Source organism: Heloderma suspectum, chromosome 6 (genome assembly GCF_057233095.1).
Source record: "Heloderma suspectum isolate Gila_16-S chromosome 6, 16-S_ref, whole genome shotgun sequence".
Taxonomy (NCBI): Eukaryota; Metazoa; Chordata; class Lepidosauria; order Squamata; family Helodermatidae; genus Heloderma; species Heloderma suspectum.
This window is the reverse complement of record NC_139463.1, coordinates 110583281-110606362: the sequence shown is the minus strand read 5'-3', so window position 1 is coordinate 110606362 and position 23082 is coordinate 110583281. Positions and strand designations below refer to the sequence as shown.

Genomic DNA, 23082 nt, shown 5'->3' with positions numbered 1-23082 from the left:
TCCAGGAAATTCCTGACTTGTGTGGTGGATAACTTCCTCCTACAGAAAGTAGAGGAAGGAACTAGAGGATCGGCTATCCTTGACTTGATCCTAACCAACAGAGATGACTTAGTGGAAAAAGTAGCAGTTACAGGAACTCTGGGGGAAAGTGACCATGTTGTACTTGAGTTTTTGGTTCTAAGGGAAGAAAAAGCCGAGTGTAGTCAAACGCGTACCCTGGATTTTAGGAAAGCTGATTTTAATAAACTCAGAATAATGATCAGTAAGGTCCCATGGCAAGTGACGCTAATGAGAAAAGGAGTCCAAGATGGGTGGGAGCTTTTAAAAAAGGAAATTCTCAAGGCACAATTACAAACAATTCCAACAAGAAGAAAAGGTGGAAGACAACAGAAGAAGCCGATGTGGCTTCACAAAAAGCTTAGAGATGACCTGAAAACAAAAAAAGACACATATAGGAAGTGGAAAGAAGGCCAGGTAACAAAGGCAGAGTATAGGCAGGTAGCACAGAATTGCAGGGACGGTGTCAGGAAGGCTAAAGCTGAGAACGAGCTGAGGTTAGCGAGGGATGCTAAAAACAACAAAAAGGCTTTCTTCAGCTACGTGCATAGTAAAAGGCAGAGGAAAGAAATGGGTGTTCAGCTATTAAATAAGGATGGCAAAATGATAACAGATGACAAAGAAAAGGCAGAGGTGCTCAATTCCTACTTTGGCTCAGTCTTCTCCCAAAAGGGGGTCTACGACCCCCCTAGCAAAGGCGAAGTAGAGGCTGAAGGGGTGGGATTGCAGCTTGAGATCGATAGGCATATGGTCAAGGAACACCTAATTACTTTGAATGAGTTCACATCTCCAGGGCCAGATGAACTGCATCCTAGAGTAATAAAGGAACTGGCAGAAGAACTCTCAGAACCGTTGTCTATTCTCTTTGAAAAATCATGGAGGACGGGTAAGTGCCAGAGGACTGGAGGAGGGCTAATGTTGTCCCTATCTTCAAAAAGGGTAAAAAGGAGGAACCTAGGAACTACAGACCAGTCAATCTGTCATCAATCCCTGGGAAAATTCTGGAGCAGATGATCAAGCAATCCATCTGGAAGCACCTTGAAAACAATGCTGTGATTACTCGAAGCCAATTTGTCAAAAACAAGTCCTGCCAGACAAATCTGATCTCATTTTTTGATCAAGTAACCTCCCTTGTGGACCATGGGAATGCTGTAGACATAATGCACCTCGACTTCAGCAAAGCTTTTGATAAAGTGCCCCATGATATCCTGATGAGCAAACTAGCTCAAAGTGGGCTAGATGAAACAACGATCCAGTGGATCCTTAGTTGGCTACAAAATTGGAGTCAAAGAGTGCTTATCAATGGGACCTTCTCCAACTGGGGAGAGGTAACGAGCGGGGTACCGCAGGGCTCAGTCCTGGGTCCAGTGCTCTTCAACATTTTTATTAATGACTTGGAGGAGGAGGTGATGCTGATCAAATGCTGATCAAATTTGCAGATGACACAAAATTGGGCGGGATAGCTAATACTTTGGAAGACAGAAGCAAAATTCAAAGTGATCTTGATAGACTGGAGCACTGGGCAGAAAACAACAGAATGACATTTAATAGGGACAAATGCCAAGTTCTGCACCTAGGAAAAAGAAACCAAATGCACAGTTACAAGATGGGGAATACGTGGCTCAACAACACTACAAGCGAGAAGGATCTTGGAATTGTTGTTGATCACAAGCTGAATATGAGCCAACAATGTGATGTGGCTGAAAAAAAGGCAAATGCTCTTTTGGGCTGCATTAATAGAAGCATAGCTTCCAAATCCCGGGAAGTACTAGTTCCCCTCTACTCAGCACTGGTTAGGCCTCATCTGAAGTACTGTGTCCAGTTCTGGGCACCATACTTTAAGAAGGATGCAGACAAACTGGAGAGGGTTCAGAGGAGGGCAACAAAGATGATCAGGGGACTGGAAACAAAGCCCTATGAAGAGAGACTGAAAGAACTGGGCATGTTTAGCCTTGAGAAGAGAAGCCTGAGGGGAGATATGAGAGTGCTATTCAAGTACTTGAAAGGTTGTCACAGAGAGGAAGGCCAGATCTCTTCTTGATCATCCCAGAGTGCAGGACACGGAATAATGTGCTCAAGTGACAGGAAGCCAGATTCCGGCTGAACATCAGGACAAACTTCCTGACTGTTAGAGCAATATGACAATGGAACCAATGACCTAGGGAGATAGTGGGCTCTCCCACACTGGAGGCCTTCAAGACGTGGCTGGACAGCCATCTGTTAAGGATGCTTGGACTTGGATTCCTGCATTGAGCAGGGGGTTGGACTCGATGGCCTTGTAGGCCCCTTCCAACCCTACTGTTCTATGATTCTATGAGCCAGAGCTTCCCAGCTTTTGAGTGGAAGATCTGAAGCCATTGGGCTCAGGACCTTTGGACAGCCACAGATCCCCTGAAGCAGCCTGTTCCCATAGGACAATGGCTCAGGAGGCTCCAGATCGTCCTCTAAAGAGGATTCCCCTGGGAGGGTAGGTGACAATCCAGGGGGTGGGCCTTGAGGACACGACCCTGTTGGAGGAACCCAAGGAGGCTCCACAGGCTGAAAGGAGTTTCTCCATCCATGCTGTAACTGTTGGTTGGCGGTGGGAAGACTTGATCCTGTGGATGTGATCACACTAAAAAGGAGTGGTTTTTGACTCTGGGAAATCATCACCTGCCTATTGGACTGTCCATGTAGGGTTCTTGACATTTTAAACTCATTCGCTCTTACATTAAACCTGTGAGGTATTTTAATATGGGCTATTGGGATATGGACTTCCTCAAAGCCACTGCATAAATTTGATGGTTGAGGAGGGATCTCCTACATTCAACCCAACAATTGATCCATTTCCCCTGAATACTGCAGACTTAGGATGATCTACACAGGCAGCATAATGAGTCCACAGATATGGTAGGGAAGAATGTACCACTTGGAAGAAAAAGGTACCAATTCTCCTTTCTCTGAAAGGAGAACAGTGAAGGAAGAGGGATTTCATTTATTTCATTGTTAGCTGACCTGTCCCTCAAGATGTTGAAAACATAGGAAGCTGCCTTATACTTAGTCAGAACCTTGGTCCATCTAGCCCAGTATTGTCAACACTGACTGTCAGTGGCTCTCCAGGGTTTCAGACAGGATTTTCTCCAGCGCTACCTGGAGATCCTGGAGTTTTCTAGTTACAGAGAAATGTAGGTTGGTTGGATGTTTTTAACATGAGGGAGGATTGTTTTTTAACAAAAGATTCATCCAGTGGTCTGCATGGGTTGGACTGGTGGAAAGAAGGGATAGAATTACGTTGTAGAAAACATGTATGAACAGCCGCAATTGTCACAGATTTTTCAAGGATGATATTTATATGAGCAATTTATACAAGCCGGTTTTGATTGGTTACCACTGTTGATGATGGACCAGTAACAATTGGGTCTTCATTAATAGCAGATCTGTACTCTTGGCCCACCCATGTTCTTGGCAGGAGCTCCAGCTGATTCCTCCTCGAGACAAACTCTGGAGTCCTGATACAGTTGGACAAGCCAAGAGACAATGGCCTAAAAGGTACTGTACATTGCAGTTGGGTCACTTCTCCACTGCTTCTTTTCCCTAGACGAAGCCTAGGCTGGTGGCTTAAGTTCATCTGGCCACAAGTGAAGGCCTAGAAAAGCCTCCTTTTAAAACAGCCACATCTTTACTTTTCTGCCTAGTTTCAATGTGCTCCAATCTTCATCTTCACTCAGGGATGTGTCTGACTAACCCAATGAGAGGTATCTTTGAAACGTTGGTGTATTTTCATGAGGTCCTTCTATTGTAGCCTCCTGTCCTACACACCCTTTTATATGGTGTCTCTGTGTGCTCAAGACTTAGTCTAATTTTAGAACTAGATTTGATTAGAACCCCAACCACTCCATGCAGCCTGGAGCTCCAGTAGCAAGGTTTGTGCCTGGGATTCCTATGTTTTTGTTTGTTTCCTCCTAATCAGCCTAGGTTCTTCAAAGAACCTAGATTGATACTGGGTGGCAAAGGCTTCAGAGAAAGAAACATGGAGAGAAGCAAGGCCAGGTAGCACACAGAGACTAGGTCTGCAAGATCATGGAGGGAGAAATAAGCCATGGTCTTATTCAACATATGCTCCTGGCCTATTGCCTCCTGGTCCCGTTTGGGCAATTGGAAGCATGTCCGTCTTCATCCCCTAGGGATGATTTAAACTGCAATGGATGCTTCCCAGCTCCTGTTGGCTTCCCCCCAGGGTTCAGTTTAAAAGCTGCTCTGCCACCATTTTTATGTTAAGCACCAGCAGCCTAGTTCGATTCTGGTTCTTCTACAGGCCTGGCACGTTCCAAAATGGTTCCTGGTGCCTAACAAATCTGAACCTCTCCTCCCTGCACCACCCTCCATATATTCATACTCCCCAGCTTCACTGCCTAACTGGCCCTGTGCATAGGACAGGTAGCATGGCACCTGTAGCATGGTAGAGAAAGCTACCTTGGAGGACCACCTATCTGTAGGGATGTACGAAAGTCACTTACCTTTTCGACGAGGCGATTCGCGGTGGGGGGGAGGCGCTCTGCACCTCCCCCAAAAATCCTTCTCTGGCCAGCTCCACTCCTCGGAGATTCTGTGGAGCCACCGGCCGGGGCCGCCCGCAGCTGGAAATCCGGCCACTGGGCAGCCTTCCTTCTGGAAGGAAAAAAACAACCCCCGCGTACACAAATGGCCATTTGCATTCCCTTTTTTTCGCAGTTTTAGCCTATGTAAATATTTACGTAAGCTATTACGGTGGGGAAAAAAGGAATGCAAATAGAGCCCACTACGCTATTTGCGTTGCCCTTTTTTTCGCCGTAATACCTTACGTAAATATTTACGTAGGCTAAAACTGCGAAAAAAAGGGAACGCAAATGGTGGCCGCTGTAGCCGCCGCCATTTGTGTACGCGGGTTTTTTTTTTCTTGGCTTGCCGTGATAGGCTACGTAAATACTTACGTAAACTATCATGGCAAAGGGCAGATGGCAATGGCAGCCGTGGCAGCTGGTCGAAAGAGGGTGGGGGGGGCAGGCCGTTCTGCCACAGATCGAAAGAGGGGGGCGGTGGGGGGCAGGCCGTTCTGCCACAGATTTCAGGGGGGCGAATGCCAGTGCATTCAGCCTCACTGAAATCCGTGGCAGAATTCTCCGCCATCCCTACCTACCTGGCAACCTAAATTTAGCTTCCAGGATCTCTCAAGTCCATTTTCCCACATTGCTGATACCAACATGTACCATGACCACTGACTACATCCCAGCGGTATTTACAAGCTATCTAGATGGTGTGTGATATCCAGAATCTTTGCACCATGCAGGCAATCTACCATGTGTTCTACACACCCATCACAATCCCAGCTGTATATATCCATACTTTGTTTACCTGAGAGACTATTCTTCCAGTTGTCCATTACACAGCAACACAGGAAGTTGCTTTATACCAAGTCCGAGTTGAGGTCAGTCAAAATCAGTATACCTGGAAATACTAAGGATTGAACCCAGGATGTTGTGCATACAAATAGGTTCTCTACAACTATGTCTCTGAGGCCCCAAGTTTCATGTTATTCCAAATCTGTTGCTATCCCACTGAGAAAGACCAGAGGAAATGTATGAGAAACTTATTTTCTTCTGCCATGTTGTCAAGAACCTGTAATTTTGAGTAGCTTATTCTCGCCCTCCTAATTATCACATTGGTAATGATTACTTCCACGTCTCCCCCATATGTCAAGGGAGTTCCAGTTGTCACTAGAAAAACAATGGATCGTAACTGAAAAGAGCCACTAATGAGCCCTGTGTCAGCAGGGGTGAACGACAGCAAAGGCTCCGTCCGTCTGATTGCTGATCCATTTGACTGTATAATCACGACTCTAACTAACCGGTCTCAGCCCTCCTTCAGTAAAGGCTGGGCTGCTCCCAACTGAATGACAATGAAGGAAGAGGTGAACCGGGATCTAGAAAGGAGATGTCCATGCAAGATGGTGCCACTCGTTATCGTGGCATTACTGGCACTGCCTCAGACAGACTGTGACATTCCAGTTGCGAAGTGTAGTATCAGTGACCCTCTTCCAATAGGTCACACATATTACCAGTCAGGAGATGTCCTCATTGGTGGCATCATTTCTCAGATCTTCACATTTTCCAACCCTGTGAGCTTCAAATCACATCCCTCCCAGGATCTCCTTGATGACCTTGTGTAAGATTTTTTTCACCACATCATTTTCTAGTGGGGTGGCCACGTTAGTCTGTTGCAGCTAAAGCAACCAAGACTCTTTTGGCACCTTAAAGACTAGCTTACTTATTAGGGGAAAAGCTGTGGTAGAACATAGTTTGCATCTCAGCAGGCAGGCTCTGGAGCCTTCGTTGTTTTAGCCATGGGTAGGATATAATATCCCAAGAATGAACCTGTCTTCATGAATCTATGTTAATATCTCAAGAAGGAATTTGTAGCTGCTGCTCGTTGCCTGAGAATTTCCTGCAAGAGGTCATATCCTTGAGAGGTTCCACACACACTTCTGTCTCTGGGTAGAATCTGCGATGCATTTATTTAGACTTTGATTCTCTGTTCTTCAGAAGAACTCAGTCATGGCTGTGTTTGCTATTTGGGAGTTGGTCCTGAATGATGGTTTGGCACTGCATGTTCTGGGAGCAATGATGCCTTGCAGTCCTGTTCTGTTGGATATTCTGTGCCGAGTCAGATAGGATTCTTTTGCACGATCTATAAATTTTAATCCAAATTGGTGTTTGTTTTTGGTAAGTGTGTATACATTTGGCCTTTGGTTGATCTTTTAGATTCCCATTGGTAAACCTGATGTAATCTTTGGTAGGAAAGTTAAACCATCTTTTTCTTATTCTTTTTTCTTTTCTTTTCGGTTGACCTGCTTTTGCTCTGATAAGGGTACATCCACACGGTCTGTTAGGGCACTCCTGGTATTTGCAATATACCACTTTGGATTTCCATATTTCAGTTCAAGCCAGAATGATACATCATTGAGGTTTAGATGTATGCCATTTTGAATGCTCTGACTGCTTGGAGAACTGGTAGGGGAACACAGGATGGTATATCTTCAAGTTAAAGCATCTGAAGTTTAGTGGTAGTAGGAGCTGTTGCAGCAGAAGGAATATTGTAAGATTCCTTGAGTTGGTTTTTACCCTAGAAAAGGGAGCTTATATTCTAAATTAAAAAGAGGAGAATGAGTACTGAATCCAGCTGATATTCTACAAGCATAAATGAACATTTCTGCTTGCGTGCTCCCACACACACACACACGCACGCACACACAACGCCCATACGATACGCCACATTTATTGTCATCAGATCCTACACAGTTCCTTCTCAGATTGTTTTTGAAATCAGCCTTTCTTGGATTACCCATCTGACACATCTTACCTTTCCCAATCATGTGGGAGTTTGCCATCAGTTTTTCCATCCTGCCCTGGGATGTCTTATAGGCATTCCTAGAACACAGAGGCACAATATATATTTATCAATATATATTTAACTTTTAAAACAGGATTTGAATGCTGCATATGTGTGAATGTATGGTTGACTTTCAAGTAAGTGTGGGGTTGCGGTGACGTTCAGAAACATCAAAAGCCGAGTCTATGTTCCAGTGTTTCATCACATTTCCCTGAACTGAGGCCATACAATCTCTTCCTGTACAATAGATTTCCTAAATGTCTATTTAGTGGAAATGTTCCTTTCCTGAGCAAGGTGGCTGAGTGGGTATTTGCCAACCAGCTCCAGACCCCCTTGGGTGAGGCCGATTATCTGGATCCATTTCTAGAACACAGAGGCACAATAGAGATCATGCTGCCATAAATTAAGGTCAATATTAATATACGTACATTAAGCATTTTTGGCAGGATTTTGAATACTGCATATGTGTGAATGTATGTTTGGCTTTGAAGTAAGTGGTGGTTTGGGGGTGACATTCAGAGACATCAAAAGCCGAGGTCTATGTTCCAGTGTTTCATCACACTTCCATGAACTGAGGCCATACAATCTCTTCTTCTACAATAGTTTTCCTAAATGTCTATTCAATGGAAATGTCCCTTTCCTGAGCAAGGTGGCTGAGTGGGTGTTCGCCAACCAGCTCCGGACCCCCTTGGGTGAGGCCGATTATCTGGATCCATTTCAATTAGGTTTCAGGCCAGGTTTTGGCATGGAAACAGCCTTGGTTGCCCTGTATGTTGCCCTGTGTTGGGAGAGAGACAGGGGGAGTCTGCCCCTGCTGATTCTCCTTGATCTCTGGGTGAATTTTGATACCGTTGACCATGGTATCCTTCTGGGGTGATTGTCTGAGTTGGGAGCAAGAGGTACTGCATTGCAGTGATGCCACTCCTACTTAGATGGTCAACTCCAGATTGTGGTGCTTGGGAAATATTGCTTGGCCCTGTGTATTCTTCATATGGGGTTCAGTGGGGGTAGGTCATTTAACATACTATTTAGCATCAACGTGAAACCAGTGAGTGGGGTCAACAGGAGTTTGGAGTGTATTGTCATCAGAATGCTGATGATGTGCAATTCCATTTCTCATTTTTGTCTTCATCAGGTGAGGGTGTTGATATGCTAAATGAGTGCATGGGTGCAACAATGGACTGGATGAGGGCTAATAAACTGAAGCTCAATCCAGACAAGACAGTGATGCTGTTAGCGGGTGGTTCTTCTGGCTTGATTGAGCATGTTCAATCTGTTTTGGATGGGCTTGCGTTCCTCCTGAAGGAGCACATTTGCAGCTTGGGAGTTCTCTTGGGGTCATCATCATTCAGGTGGCCTCAGTGACACAGGGTTCCATCTACCAGCTTTGGTTGGGGGCCCAACTATGTTCCTATCTGGACAGGGATAACCTGGCTTCATAATTCAATGCTCTGGTAACCTCCAAGTTTGATTATTTGAATGCTCTCTACACGGGGCTGCCTCTGAAGTCAGTTTGGAAACTGCAGCTCGTGCAAAATGCAGTGGCCAGATCGATAGCAGGGACAAGAATACCTGGACATATAATACTGATTCTGCCTTGGTTTGCACTGGCTGCCAGTAGGTTTCCAAGCCCATTTTAATATGAGCTGTTTGAGCTATTAAGCCTTACATAGCTTGGGACCTCAATACCTGATGGAGCTCCTCTCCTGGTATGAACCTAATCCCATTAGGCTCAGAAGGTGGGGAAAAAAGTGGAGAGGCTCTCTCTGCAGTGCCCCAATTATGGAACACTCTCCCCAGTGTGGCAAACCTGAAGCTCACATTGTCATCTTTTCAGATCCAGATTGATATTTTATTCTACTCCAAGAATTCTGACAGCATATGATAAGGCTTAACAGGTCCTGGGTTTTATTGTACGTTGTTGTTGTTGTTGTTGTTCAGTCGTTCAGTCGTTTCCGACTCTTCGTGACCCCATGGACCATAGCACGCCAGGCCTTCCTGTCCTGCGCTCTCTCCCGGAGTGTGCTCAAGTTCATATTCATTGCATCCGTGATGCTATCTAGCCATCTCATCCTCTGCCGTCCCCTTCTCCTTTTGCCTTCAGTCTTTCCCAGCATCAGGGTCTTTTCCAGGGAGTTTTCTCTTCGCATTAGGTGGCCAAAATATTGGCGCTTCAGCTTCATTATCTGTCCTTCCAATGAGCAGTCAGGGTTGATTTCCTTTAGGATGGACTGATTTGACCTCCTTGCAGTCCAGGGGACTCGTAAGAGTCTTCTCCAGCACCACAGTTCGAAAGCATCGATTCTTCGGCGCTCAGCCTTCCTTATAGTCCAGCTCTCACAGCCATACATTACTACTGGGAAAACCATAGCTTTGATTAGACAGACCTTTGTCGGCAAGGTGATGTCTCTACTTCTTACTATGCTGTCTAGGTTTGCCATAGCTTTCCTCCCAAGGAGCAAGCGTCTTTTAATTTCATGGCTACAGTCACCATCTGCGGTGATCTTGGAGCCCAAGAAAGTAAAATCTGTCACTGCTTCCATTTCTTCCCCTTCTATAAGCCAGGTAGTGAAATTGCCAGATGACATGATCTTAGTTTTTTTAATGTTGAGTTTCAAACCAGCTTTTGCACTCTCCTCTTTCACCCTCAACAAGAGGCTCTTGAGATCCTCTTCGCTTTCTGCCATTAGGGTGGTATCGTCTGCATATCAGAGGTTGTTGATAATTCTCCCAGCAATCTTAATTCCGACCTCTGATTCATCCAATCCGGCATTTCTGATGATGTACTCTGCATATAAGTTAAATAAGCAGGGTGACAATATGCAGCCTTGTCGTACTCCTTTCCCAATGTTGAACCAATCGGTTGTTCCATGTCTGGTTCTTACTGTTGCTTCTTGACCCTCGTACAGGTTTCTCAGGAGACAGGTAAGGTGGTCTGGTACTCCCATCACTTTCAGAATTTGCCACAGTTTGTTGTGATCCACACAATCAAAGGCTTTAGCGTAGTCAATGAAGCAGAAATAGACGTTTTTCTGGAATTCTCTTGCTTTCTCCATGATGCAGCGAATGTTGGCGATTTGATCTCTAGTTCCTCTGCCTCTTCTAAACCCAGCTTGTACTTCCGGTAGTTCTCGGTTCGCATACTGCTGAAGCCTAGCTTGTAGGATTTTGAGCATCACCTTGCTGGCATGTGAAATGAGCGCAATGGTGCGGTAGTTTGAACACTCTTTGGCGTTGCCCTTCTTTGGAATTGGAATGTAAACTGACCTTTTCCAGTCTTGTGGCCACTGTTGAGTGTTCCAGATTTGTTGGCATATTGAATGCAGCACTTTAACAGCATCATCTTTGAGGATTTTAAATAGCTCAGCTGGAATACTGTCATCTCCGCTAGCTTTGTTGTTACTAATGCTTCCTAAGGCCCACTTGACTTCACTCTCTAGGATGTCCGGCTCAAGTTCAGTGACCGCACTATCATGGCTATCAGGGACATTCAGATCTTTCCTGTATAGTTCTTCTGTGTATTCTTGCCACCTCTTCTTAATCTCATCTGCTTCTGTTAGGTCCCTGCCTTCTTTGTCCTTTATCATGCCCGTCTTTGCACAAAACGTTCCCTTGAGATCTCCAATTTTCTTGAAGAGATCTCTAGTCTTTCCCATTCTGTTGTTTTCCTCGATTTCTTTGCATTGTTCATTTAAGAAGGCCTTCTTGTCTCTCCTTGCTATTCTCTGGAACTCTGCATTCAGTTGGGTATATCTTCCCCTTTCTCCCTTGCTTTTCGCTTCCCTTCTTTCGTGAGCTACTTGTAAAGCCTCATCAGACAGCCACTTGGCTTTCTTGCATTTCTTTTTCTTTGGGACGGATTTCGTTGCTGCCTCCTGAAGAATGTTACAGACCTCCGTCCATAGTTCCTCAGGCATTCTGTCTATCAGGTCTAATCCCTGAAATCTATTCCTCACCTCCACTGTATATTCATCAGGGATATGATTTAGGCCATACCTGAACGGTTTAGTGGTTTTCCCAACGTTCTTCAATTTAAGCCGAAATTTTGCAAGAAGCAGCTCATGATCTGAGCCACAGTCAGCTCCAGGTCTTGTTTTGACTGACTGTATGGAGCTTCTCCATCTTTGGCTGCAAAGGACATAATCAATCTGATTTCGATATTGACCATCTGGTGACGTCCATGTGTAGAGTCGCCTCTTGTGCTGTTGGAAAAGAGTGTTTGCTATGATCAGCATGTTCTCTTGGCAAAACTCTATTAGCTTTTGTCCTGCTTCATTTTGTACACCAAGGCCATGCCTGCCTGTTATCCCAGTGATTTCTTGACTTCCTACTTTAACATTCCAATCCCCTATGATGAAGAGGACATCGTTTTTTGGTGTTAGTTCTAGAAGGTGTTGCAGGTCTTCATAGAACCGATCAACCTCAGCTTCTTCGGCCTCAGTGGTTGGGGCATAGACTTGAATTACTGTGATGTTGAATGGTTTGCCTTGGATTCGTACTGAGATCATTCTATCATTTTTAAGATTGTACCCCAGTACTGCTTTTCCCACCCTTTTGTTGACGATGAGTGCTACTCCATTTCTTCTAAGGGATTCTTGCCCACAATAGTAGATATGATGGTCACCTGAATTAAATTCGCCCATGCCTGTCCATTTTAGTTCGCTGATTCCCAAGATGTCGATGTTCAATCTTGCCATCTCCTGTTTGACCACCTCCAGCTTACCTTGATTCATTGATCTGACATTCCAGGTTCCTAAACAATATTGTTCTTTACAGCATCGGATTTTCTTTTCACCACCAGACACATCCACAGCTGAGTGTCCTTTCGGCTTTGGCCCAGCCGCTTCACTCTTTCTGGCGCTACTTGGAAATACCCTCTGCTCTTCCTCAGTAGCATATTGGACACCTTCCGACCTGAGGGGCTCATCTTCCGGCGTCATCTCTTTTAGCCTTGTGATACGTTCCATGGGGTTTTCTTGGCAAGAATACTGGAGTGGGTTGCCATTTCCTTCTCCAGTGGACCACATTTTGTCAGAACTCTCTGCCATGACCTGTCCGTCCTGGGTGGCCCTGCATGGCATAGCTTATGGCTTCACTGAGTTACGCAAGCCCCTTCGCCACAACAAGGCAGTGATCCATGAAGGGGTTATTGTACGTTACTCATTGTTAAAACGGTTAGATTTTTGTATATAACTGGTTTCATATGGTATAATTGTATTTTATTTGGGGAGTTTTAATTCTTTTAAACCACTGGGCCAGCTTTCACTGTGGGTGGTGTAATAATGTATTAAATGGGAAAATGAAATGCAGCACATTCCATGTTCTTTAGCAGAGGCACTCTGATGCAGCACGTAAATCTCATTGCAGATTCATGACTCAGATGTATCAGCACACCCTGGCCTTTGTATTTGCTGTGAAGGAGATCAATGAAAATCTCCAGAACTTACTCAACCTCACTTTAGGTTTCCACATTTATAATAGTCATTTCGTGGCAAGTTGGACCTACCTTGCCTCAATGGAACTTCTCTCCACCTGGGACAGATTCATCCCGAACTACAAGTGTGATGTCCAGGATAATGCCATAGCTGTCATTGGGGGACCTAACTCAGATGTGTGTCTTTTCATGGCAACCATTCTGGGCACCTACAAGTTGCCACAGGTAGGATGAGTGCATGGATCACAGGACTTTTAAAATCCACTTGTGCTTCTGTTTCCTTTCGGTCACATTTGTAGAGTCTGAGCCTAGCAGTTGCAGGTTCAGGGGTCCATGAGTTCCAAGGTGGCCAGCACAAATAGGGATCAGGCAAAAAGGCAACGAAGTTCCAAGGCAACATAGTTCAGTGCAGAAGTACTCCCTCCAGAAATCAGTGAAAGAAGTATTCAGAATCAAGGGAAGGAAGCTGGATTCAGGGAGGTCTGGTTAACACTTTTTCCAGAACTTCTTTCAGCTTTACACTGCTGCTTTTATGCAGAGGCTGTCAGAGCCACATCCACACCTCAGCTCTGAGCCATTAGGGACTGCATCCAAAAAGGTCCTGTGACATTATGCATGTCTAAATAATGAACCTGTGGTTATGGTTATGTATTCCTGTTAGACCTCTGTGTTTTATGGTAATTATATCTGGAGTGAGAATGGAATGAATGACAGGAGAAATGATGGATTTGCCTGTGTGGGATGATTGGTTGAGTGAGTGAAGGGAGATGAGGGGTATGTGATATAAAAGCAGGTTACTGTGCAGGAGTGAGAGAGATAAGTTAGAGACAGGGAGTAGATGAAAGGGAGTTTAGAATAGATAGGAGAGAGATAGGGATTTGATGAGGCTGTGTCCAGAATGGGATAGGAAGAGAAAGAGAGGGTCTGTGAAGAGTGAATTTGAGGAGAGTCTGAAGAGAGAGTGAGAGAGAGACAGAGTGACTAGTATTATGTTTGTGAGAGAAGATATATCTTGATAGAAGGTATAGAAGTTATTTATTTACTGCTTACCTGCTTAATGCAGTAAATAATAAAGATTTCCCCTTTTTATACAATTCTACGCCTTCTGCATTTGGCTATGTAAGGGTTACGGTAATAAAGGAAATAATACGGGCTACAGAATAAAGGCAGTGTGTCCTCACAGTTCAAGGACAAAGGAAAGAGGGTTGGCCTTGAGCGTAAAGTTCCTGGTGGCAGTGTTACTGTGGGGAAGGTATTGGCAGCTATGGGAAAGGCCTAATTCAAGAGGAATTCTCACTGGTAATAGGCAGGAATGCCAAAGTCCTCCTTGTGAGTAAGTCTCCTACAAGACAGTAGACCTTTCCTCATGAGGAGGCCTTTGGCTCAGTCTAGCAATCCTTCTAAGTTCTTGTCTATGTCTATCCTTCTTGTCAGTGGACCTTTCCTCGCTAATAGGCAGGAATGCCAAAGTCCTCCTTGTGAGTAAGTCTCCTACAAGACAGTGGACCTTTCCTCACGAGGAGGCCTCTGGCTCAGTCTAGCAATCCTTCAAAGTTCTTGTCTTTTCAGGCAATGTCTGTCAGCCCTCCACAGGTGATGCTTTCATGGTAGCCATGCTTGAGGAACTAGGCTCCTCCAGGTCTACTGGCAAATCTTCGGCATTGCTGGTGACGGGTGGTTCCTGCTCTTCCAACTCAACCTGTGAGGGGGGATCCGCCAGCAGTGTCATGACCCTTTTCCATGTGGTCTTGTGTTTTGGGGATAGAAAGTAGCACAGTAGCATGACACCTTGCTTGCTGTTTAAGGGACAAATCCAGAAAGGATGTTTTCTATTTTATTTAGAGTTAGGAAAGAACAACACCAGTCCACCATTTCTTTGTTTATGGAATGCCACTAAGGAGGGAGCCATCTAAACAGAGTTTGGGAAGCAGCTCCTCCCATTTCCTAGCCCGCTATTTTCTTTATTCCACCTATAGCTCGGGTATGGCTCTGCTCCCGTGATAAATGACCAAACCCAAGGAGTTTTCTTCCAACGGATGTTCCCTAATGAGGACCACCAGTATACGGGGATTCTCCAGTTGCTGCTGCTGTTCAGGTGGACCTGGATTGGGGTCATTTTTATAAATGATGACAGTGGACAGAAGTTTGTACAAATCATGCTTCCCACCTTTTCCCAGAGAGGTATCTGCTTTGACTTTATAGAAATGATGCCAACAGTATATTTTACCTCGGACATTCTTGAAATGATAGAAGATTGGGTTGCAACCTACAAGGTTATTATGAGCAGCACTGCTAATGTTGTGGTCTTACATGGTGAAATTCACTCTGTGCTGTTTTTGAGGGCGTTTCCCCAGGTTTCAGAATTTGAGGACATACCAATCAAGACAAAAGCTAAAGTCTGGATTATGACAGCCCAGATAGAATTCACATCAGTTCCCATTCAAAGAATATGGGCCATAGACATCATCCACGGTGCTATATCCTTTGCAATTCACTCAAAGGATGTCGTAGGATTCCAGAAATTTCTTCTGACAAGAAACCCTACCTCAGACAAACAAGATGGCTACATCAGGGACTTCTGGCAACAGGCATTTAACTGTTTGTTCTTAGACACTGAAACAGAACAACAGAATGAAAACCTCTGCACAGGGGAGGAGAAAATAGAGGCTCTTCCTGGGTCTGTTTTTGAAATGAGCATGACTGGCCACAGCTACAGCATCTACAATGCTGTCCATGCTGTGGCACATGCTTTGCAATTCATGCATTCATTGTCATCCAAGCAAAGAGCAACGGTGGATGGAGTAAGATGGGAGCTTCTGAATCAACAGCCATGGCAGGTAATGTCCTGAGCACGCTAACATAGGAAATTTCATTATATATTTTATGTACAAGAACAGTCCCTACATTATGTAGAAAGCACTTTCCCTGTCCAATCTTGTGTTTTGCTATCTCATGCTAAGATTGTCATAGTTTTCCTTTTCAATCTGTTCATTACCACTCCCACCCACAAAAAATATCAGAGTCGATCTGATGACTTTGTTCATGATGGATGGCTCCATTACAGTACTACTGGCTTTTTAGGAATATGTTTCCAGCTCCAAAGGTATAGCAGGCTCTTGCTGGACTCAGGCCATGGAGATGCCAAGAGAATTGAAAAAAGTTCAATTTCTATTTCAGTTTGTGCTCCCCTCCTACATTTTTAAATTAGTTTATTGAATTACATGGTTTTCACATTGACTCAGTTATTTATCTATTGAATGAACTTAGAAGTTCCACGTTGAGGGAAACATTTTGTCAAAGTCCATGGAGCTGTTGATGTATCCAATATATTCTAGTGTCTATGTGAAAGTTTATGCTCTCATGTACTGTACATCTGTGGCAGTACCAGAAAACTGGCCGTCTTTGTGCCTTTGGGGAGTGATGTTGAAAAAGGGTGATTTGTTAGTGATTTGGAGTCACTCCAAATGTAATACCCAATTTGAAAAATGCCATTCCGGGCTCGTTGAAAAAATAAGCTTTACCAATGGGCAAAGTTTGACTACTGAGTCAACTAATTATGAAATTCAGCCGCCTCACTAGTTATAACCTGGCAATTTGAGTGCATCAGCATCAAACTGGGAGATTTAAAGGTGCTTCCATGTATTGGACATTTACTAGCTAAATGTGGATTTACTAGCTAAATGAGGGGGGTCGAATACTGTATATATTGGAGAGATAAGCCTGCATTTGTTTCATTGCAAGAGAGAGAAGTGGTTACTGGAGAGAGGTGTTGGTTAGTTAGTTGGCTAGATCTGTGGTGTGTGTGTGTGTGTGTGTGAGAGAGAGAGAGAGAGAGGGGTGGGGGAGGGAGGGAGAGAGAGAGAGAGTTGTACTGCCAGTTTGTTCTTATTCTTTCCTGTCTCAGTTCAACTATTCCCTTGGTTTCTTTTCTAGATTATTCATTGAAAAAACCAAAAAACATTTAGTACTTTAGTAGCTTGGTTTCTCCTTGCCTTGCCTTGTTCTTGGTCCCCCACCCTGCCCTTCTGAATTATACAGCCTGCCTGCCTGCCTGCCTGCCTGCCTGCCTGCCTGCCTGCCTCTCTCTCTCTCTCTCTCTCTCTCTCTGATTCTTTATAAAACATACAACCAATTAAGAAGTTCTGTATTTGCTTTGCTACTGCTCTTGTGTGTCTCTGTGCGTGTCTCTGTGTGTGGGCTTGTGTTGTGGTCAAGGAAATCACTACAGATGTCCACGTTTCCAAATACAGTGGGCAAAGCACTACACACTTAACGTATATTATTTAAATTTGATACTACACTATGTTGCAAGAAAGCCAAATATGAGGCATCTTTGGGGTCTTGGCACTGGGACTGCCCGTTCCCCAGATTTCATGCACTTCTGTGCAAGCAGGGAAAGTTATAGTTCTTTGCTTTGAGAGTTTGTGTGGAAAACATAGCACAGCTTGCCTCCCAGACTGTTTTCCCTGGTAATGTGTACTGTATATTTATTTATGTATTTATTTCTATACTGCCCAATAGCCAAAGCTCTCTGGATGGTTCACAAAAATTAAAACCACAAAGTGCAGAATAAAACAATATGAAAAATGAAAACGTAAAACCACAAAATAACAGTACAACCAGAATAAAACCTAGCAGCAATGCAGAGATTAAAATACAGATTTAAAACACCAAACCTAAAAGACTCGGAAGCTAAAATGCTAAAATCCTGGGAGAATAAAAAGGTCTTCACCTGACGCCAGAAGGAGTATAATGTCGGTGCCAGGCATACCTCTCCAGGGAGCTCAGTCCACACCGGGGGTGCCACAGAAGAAAAGGCCCTCTTCCTGGTAGCCACCCCCCTCACTTCCTTTGGCAGTGGATACTGGAGAATGATAGATAGCTGAGGATGATCTTAGGGTCCAGGCAGGTACATGCGGGAGGAGGCGATCCTGAGGTCATCCACTGTGAGGCTGAATAGGAAAGGGGATACGGGTTATTAGCACTTCAAAGAAACCAACCACAGAGATTAGGAATAGTGACCTCCTCCTAATCACCGCTTAAACAGCTAGGGATGTACGAATCCCTTACCTTGCTCTGCTGAGGGGCATCCTCGATGGGGGGGAGGCGCTCCGTCCCTCCCCCTGGAATCCTGCCCGGCTGGCTCCATTCCACGGCCAAGCCGCGGAGCCGCCGGACGGCTCCAGCCGCCCTTAGCCAGACATCCGGCTGCTGGGCAGCCCTGCAGGGACGCAAATGGTGGCTGTCGTAGCCGCCGCCATTTGCATCCCTGTATTGAGCCATGATAGGCTACATAAATATTTACATAGCCTATCACGGCAGGGGGAAAAACCCCAGTGTAAGCAAATGGTGGCGGCTACCGCCATTTGCGTACGCTGGGGTTTTTCCCCCCCTGCTGTGATCAGCTACATAAATATTTACGTAGCCTAACACGGCAGGGGAAAAAAACCCCAGCGTACACAAATGGCGGTAGCTGCCGCCATTTGCATATGCTGGGGTCCACCCACCGCCGTGATAGGCTACGTAAATACTTACGTAGCCTATCACGGCCTCTGCAGGGACACAAATGGCATCCCTGTGTTAGCCGTGATAGGCTACATAAGTATTTACGTAGCCTATCACGGCTTGAAAAGGAGGAAGCAAATGGAGGCTGCAGGATGGCCGCCATTCGCAAAGTAGCATGGATGGAAGCAGGTAAGTGCTCCGTTTTGTGCGCCCTTCGTGGGGTGGGGGGGACTTTGTCCCATACGCCTTTCGTGGGGTGGGGGGCGGGGGCGTCATTTCGCGATGGATTTCGGGGGGCCGAATGTACTGGCATTCGGCCTCACCGAGATCCATTGCGGAATTCTCTGACATCCCTGTAAACAGCTAACATCTCTGATTATCCCTTTATGACCTTTGGTTTGAGTTTCTGAGAACAGCACATTTCACCTGTAGCTAGCCCCAAAACTGCTGGTTAAACTGTCTGACATTTGGGAGGTGAGATCATATCTATGGGGGCTGCCAGGTTCCCAAATATCATGTATTTATCATGAAAGCTGAAAATGTTTTGTCTGTTTCTATTTTCCGATGCAAGTTAACAGGAAAACATCAAATCCGAGTAATTCGGATATCTGAATCTCACTTTGGATCTGAATCTGAATCTGAAGTAGGTTGGGTTCAAATTGGTCTGAAGCAAAATGGGGCTGCTTTGAAAGGTCCGAAGCAGCATCGGAAGTAAAGTGGGGGGTCCATGCACAGCCCTAATTTATATATCCTTACTGCTTGTCATGTTGTGTTTCAATTTAGCTTCACCACTACCTGAGAAGTGTCTCATTTAACAATAGTGCTGGGGAAACAGTTTCTTTTGACCAAAATGGAGCCATGGCGGCTGGCTTTGATATTATCAACTGGGTCACATTCCCAAACCAGTCCTTTCGTAAGGTCAGAGTTGGACAGGTGGATCCCACTGCGCCCAAAGACCAAGTGTTCAACCTTTCTGTGGATTCCATCACATGGCCCAGCGTGTTTAACCAGGTATACTTTGTACACATTTTGGGATGCATCTAATCAGTGGTTCATTTCTCAAAATGCCATTCATTGAATAGACACTGAATTATTTCTAAGTGTTTTGTGATACCATCCCTCTCCCTCTCCCCCTCCCCCTCCCCTCCCCCCCTCTCTCTCTGTCTCTCTGTCTCTCTCTCTCTCTCTCTCTCACACACACACACACACACACATACAGAGAGAGAGAGAGAGAGAGAGAGAAGAAATATTTTTCATGCTGTATTTTCTCAAGCCCCGTGTCAACCATTATTTTTATATCCCAAATTGTCACCTGGCAAAAGCATGAATTACTTTACTGAGTTTTGACCTCTAAGGTTGAAATTCTATGCACACTGACCTAGGAGTGAGTCCCTTTGGAATTTTTTGGATACTATCAATTTTCTTCAAAGGAATCATGCTAGGGAATGTTAAATTATAACAACATAATGAAAAAAATATATAACTAAGTGAAAGTGTTATGTAGCAATTGGAGGGTAAGACTGGGGCTGGAGTTCTAGTCCTCACTCTGCCATAAACCTAATTGGAGGACTTTGGGTCAGCCTAACCTTAGCCTAACCTAACATGTTGTGATGATAAAATGGATATGACAATCATGTATGCCACCTTAGGTTCCTTGGAGCAAAGGCGGGAAGTAAATGTAACAAATGAAGAATGTGACAGAATGCATCAACAAGTAGAAAAATGTGGCAATTAACTTTTTAATGTGTTCCAGTGGAGAAGACATCGGTCAAATCTTGGAGAGAGTGGAAATATATTCCTTTTTTCATATATACAAAAGATTCCAGTAGAACTATGAAATATCTAATGCATTATAGTAGAGGTATTGTGAGGCCAGTGGGGAATGTTAGACATATATGGTTCACCTTCCAAGATATACAGACTTTTTGGATAACTAGAGGAAATAACTTGGTATAGATCACCTATTAATCCATTGGTTTTATTACTGGTATGTTGAATGACTTCAAACCACCCAAGAATGAAAGTTCGATTGCAAATATGTTCGTTTCAAGTCAAATATTAATAGCAAAAAATGTCAACTACTAGCTGCTAAGCCTAAAACCTCCTTACTGAATGATAATTGTTTCACCGTTTTATGCACAGGTACAGCCCCTTTCTCTGTGTAATGACTTCTGCCACTTGGGCTTCAGTAAGACAAAGAAGGAAGGGAAGGCATTTTGCTGCTATGATTGCCTCCCATGCCCAGAAGGGAAGATTTCAAACCAAAGGGGTGAGAAATCTTGTGTATCAAGTTAAAAAAATATTTTGGTTGTGATCCATCACATGTACATTAGGGTGTACACAGACTCATTTCCCTCGGGTTTTTTTTTTTTTTTTTTTAAGAACATGCTTAGAATTGGGCAGTTGTTGCTGATAAAGGAAGACAGCCCACTATACACACTGATGCACATGTGGCCTTTTGCATAGCAACCAACTTCACAGAAACCAAACCAAATATAAAAGGATACCAGCCAGTCCAGACAAGGTGGAGATGGAGGTTATGATAAAACCAAGTTTGTGTTCGACAAGAGGAGAAGAAACCATCAGTGATATGGATCCACTTTCCCTGGTCATATGGTCCTAAGGCTGGATTATTTCCCTGTATGGATACTTCCAAATATAACCGCTTGGTAGTTGTGCAATCTGGTTTTCAGTTAACTGTTCTCATTCAGGGCCTTCATTGCAATACTGATTATCTGAATGTACAGACACTTTTTTTTCTTTTTTCAGATATGGATAATTGTTATCAGTGTCCAGAAGATCATTATCCAAACAAGCACCGTGATGTCTGTGTTCCCAAAGATATCAGTTTTCTGGCTTTTGAAGAACCTATGGGGATCAGTTTGGCTGTTGCTGCTGTTTCCTTTTCTTTCATCACAGCTTTGGTGCTTTGGATCTTCATTAAGCACAAGGACACTGCCATAGTCAAAGCCAACAACCGAAACCTCACCTTCACTCTCCTCATCTCCCTCCTGCTCTCCTTCCTTTGTGCTTTGCTATTCATTGGCCGACCTGCGAAGGTGACATGTTTTCTTCGACAAACTGTGTTTGGCATCATCTTCTCAGTGGCGGCTTCTTGTGTGTTGGCCAAAACCATCACTGTGGTCCTTGCTTTCATGGCCACCAAGCCAGGGTACAAGATGAGGAAATGGGTGGGGAAAAGACTGTCTAATTCCATTGTTCTTTCCAGCTCCCTAATTCAAGCGACTCTTTGTACAATTTGGCTGGCAACCTCTCCTCCATTTCCAGATTTTGACATGCATTCAATGACTAAAGAAATTATACTGGAATGTAATGAAGGCGCAGCTATTATGTTCTACTGTGTCCTTGGCTTTATGGGCTTCCAGGCCCTTCTTAGCTTCACTGTGGCTTTCCTAGGCAGGAAGTTACCTGATAGCTTTAATGAAGCCAAGTTTATCACCCTCAGCATGTTGGTCTTCTGCAGTGTTTGGCTGACCTTTGTTCCAACCTACCTGAGCACAAAAGGCAAATACATGGTGGCAGTGGAGATCTTCTCCATTTTGTCCTCCAGTGCTGGATTGCTGGGCTGCATTTTCCCCCCCAAATGTTATATCATTGTGATCAGACCTGAGCTGAATAGCAGGCAGCAGCTAATGAGAAGGAAGAATTAATTACTCACAAATTATATAGTCCCAATCCAGTTAAAGTGAGCTATGTGTCAGTCCCATGTGAAAGTCAGTCAGAATTTCTGGTATTGGTTTCAATGGGATGTAGGCATGATGGGTTGGATCTCTTTTTTTGCTTTGGTAATTATTTTTAGAGAGGAAATGTTGTAGACACAGTGGATTTAATCCGTAATCTAGTGAATGCAGATTAATGTAGTATATCTACAGGCTATTTTCTCCACACTTGCCAATGAAGAAAAAAAAAATGAAATAACAAATTTACAGCATCTTCGTGTTGTGCCTGCTCAACGAATGTCGCTCATAATTCTTGTGGTTTGCCTTAGAAAACAGAGAAAATCCCTCAAAGAGCAGAGCCTGGAAAAGCCATTGAGAGGCCCAAGTGAAACAACATATCCTGTCCATGTTTACTCAGTGGTTGATCTGCGTAAGCAACACACTGAGGAGGTACCGTCTCACTAGGACTAGGGATGGGTGAACCAGGGATGCTGGAGCTCATTGAAATTCTCCCAACTTCACTACAAAGCTCAATTTAGCTTGTTCCTACACCTTTCTCCCACAAACACAAATGCTACATTATTGTCAAGAGCGTTGAACTGAAGAAATGCCCTAACCCCGGCGCCGGCTTGTCTGGAAAAGGAGGGGGGGTCGTTGCGGGCGGGTGGGGAGAGAAGAGGTGGCTGCTGCCTATACGGTGCCCCCATGGCACCACCAGGCAGGGGAGGGGTCGGCAGAGCCCTTTTAAGCTCTGCGCCCCCTCCCAATCCAACTCTCTCGCTCACGCAGCTGTTCTGCGCGAGAGGGAACTGAACATCTCCTACCTCTTCTGAGCTCCTCTGCTGCCAGCCACATTGGACGGAGCGGTCGGCCCTGGCTCACCCCATCCTCGTGGCTGCCAGCACTCATCGAGTCGGCAGGAGTCCATGCCCTCGCTCGGGCAGCTGCGCCTTCCTTTTCCCAGCAGCGGCCGGAACCAGCTGGTCCCTGGAGCCGGCGGCT

At 44.7% G+C, this 23082-nt stretch overlaps 1 protein-coding gene across 1 annotated transcript; it reads left to right on the top strand.

Moving 5' to 3' along the window:
* Positions 1–5985: 5985 nt before the first annotated feature.
* Positions 5986–22312, top strand: LOC146342499 (vomeronasal type-2 receptor 26-like). Its single transcript, XM_084808573.1, has 6 exons — positions 5986–6237; positions 12943–13120; positions 14872–15732; positions 19184–19411; positions 20543–20669; positions 21170–22312. Exons 1-6 carry the CDS (start codon positions 6020–6022, stop codon positions 22069–22071), a joined length of 2514 nt encoding a protein of 837 aa, XP_084664699.1. The 5' UTR covers positions 5986–6019; the 3' UTR covers positions 22072–22312.
* The last annotated feature ends 770 nt before the right edge of the window (positions 22313–23082 follow it).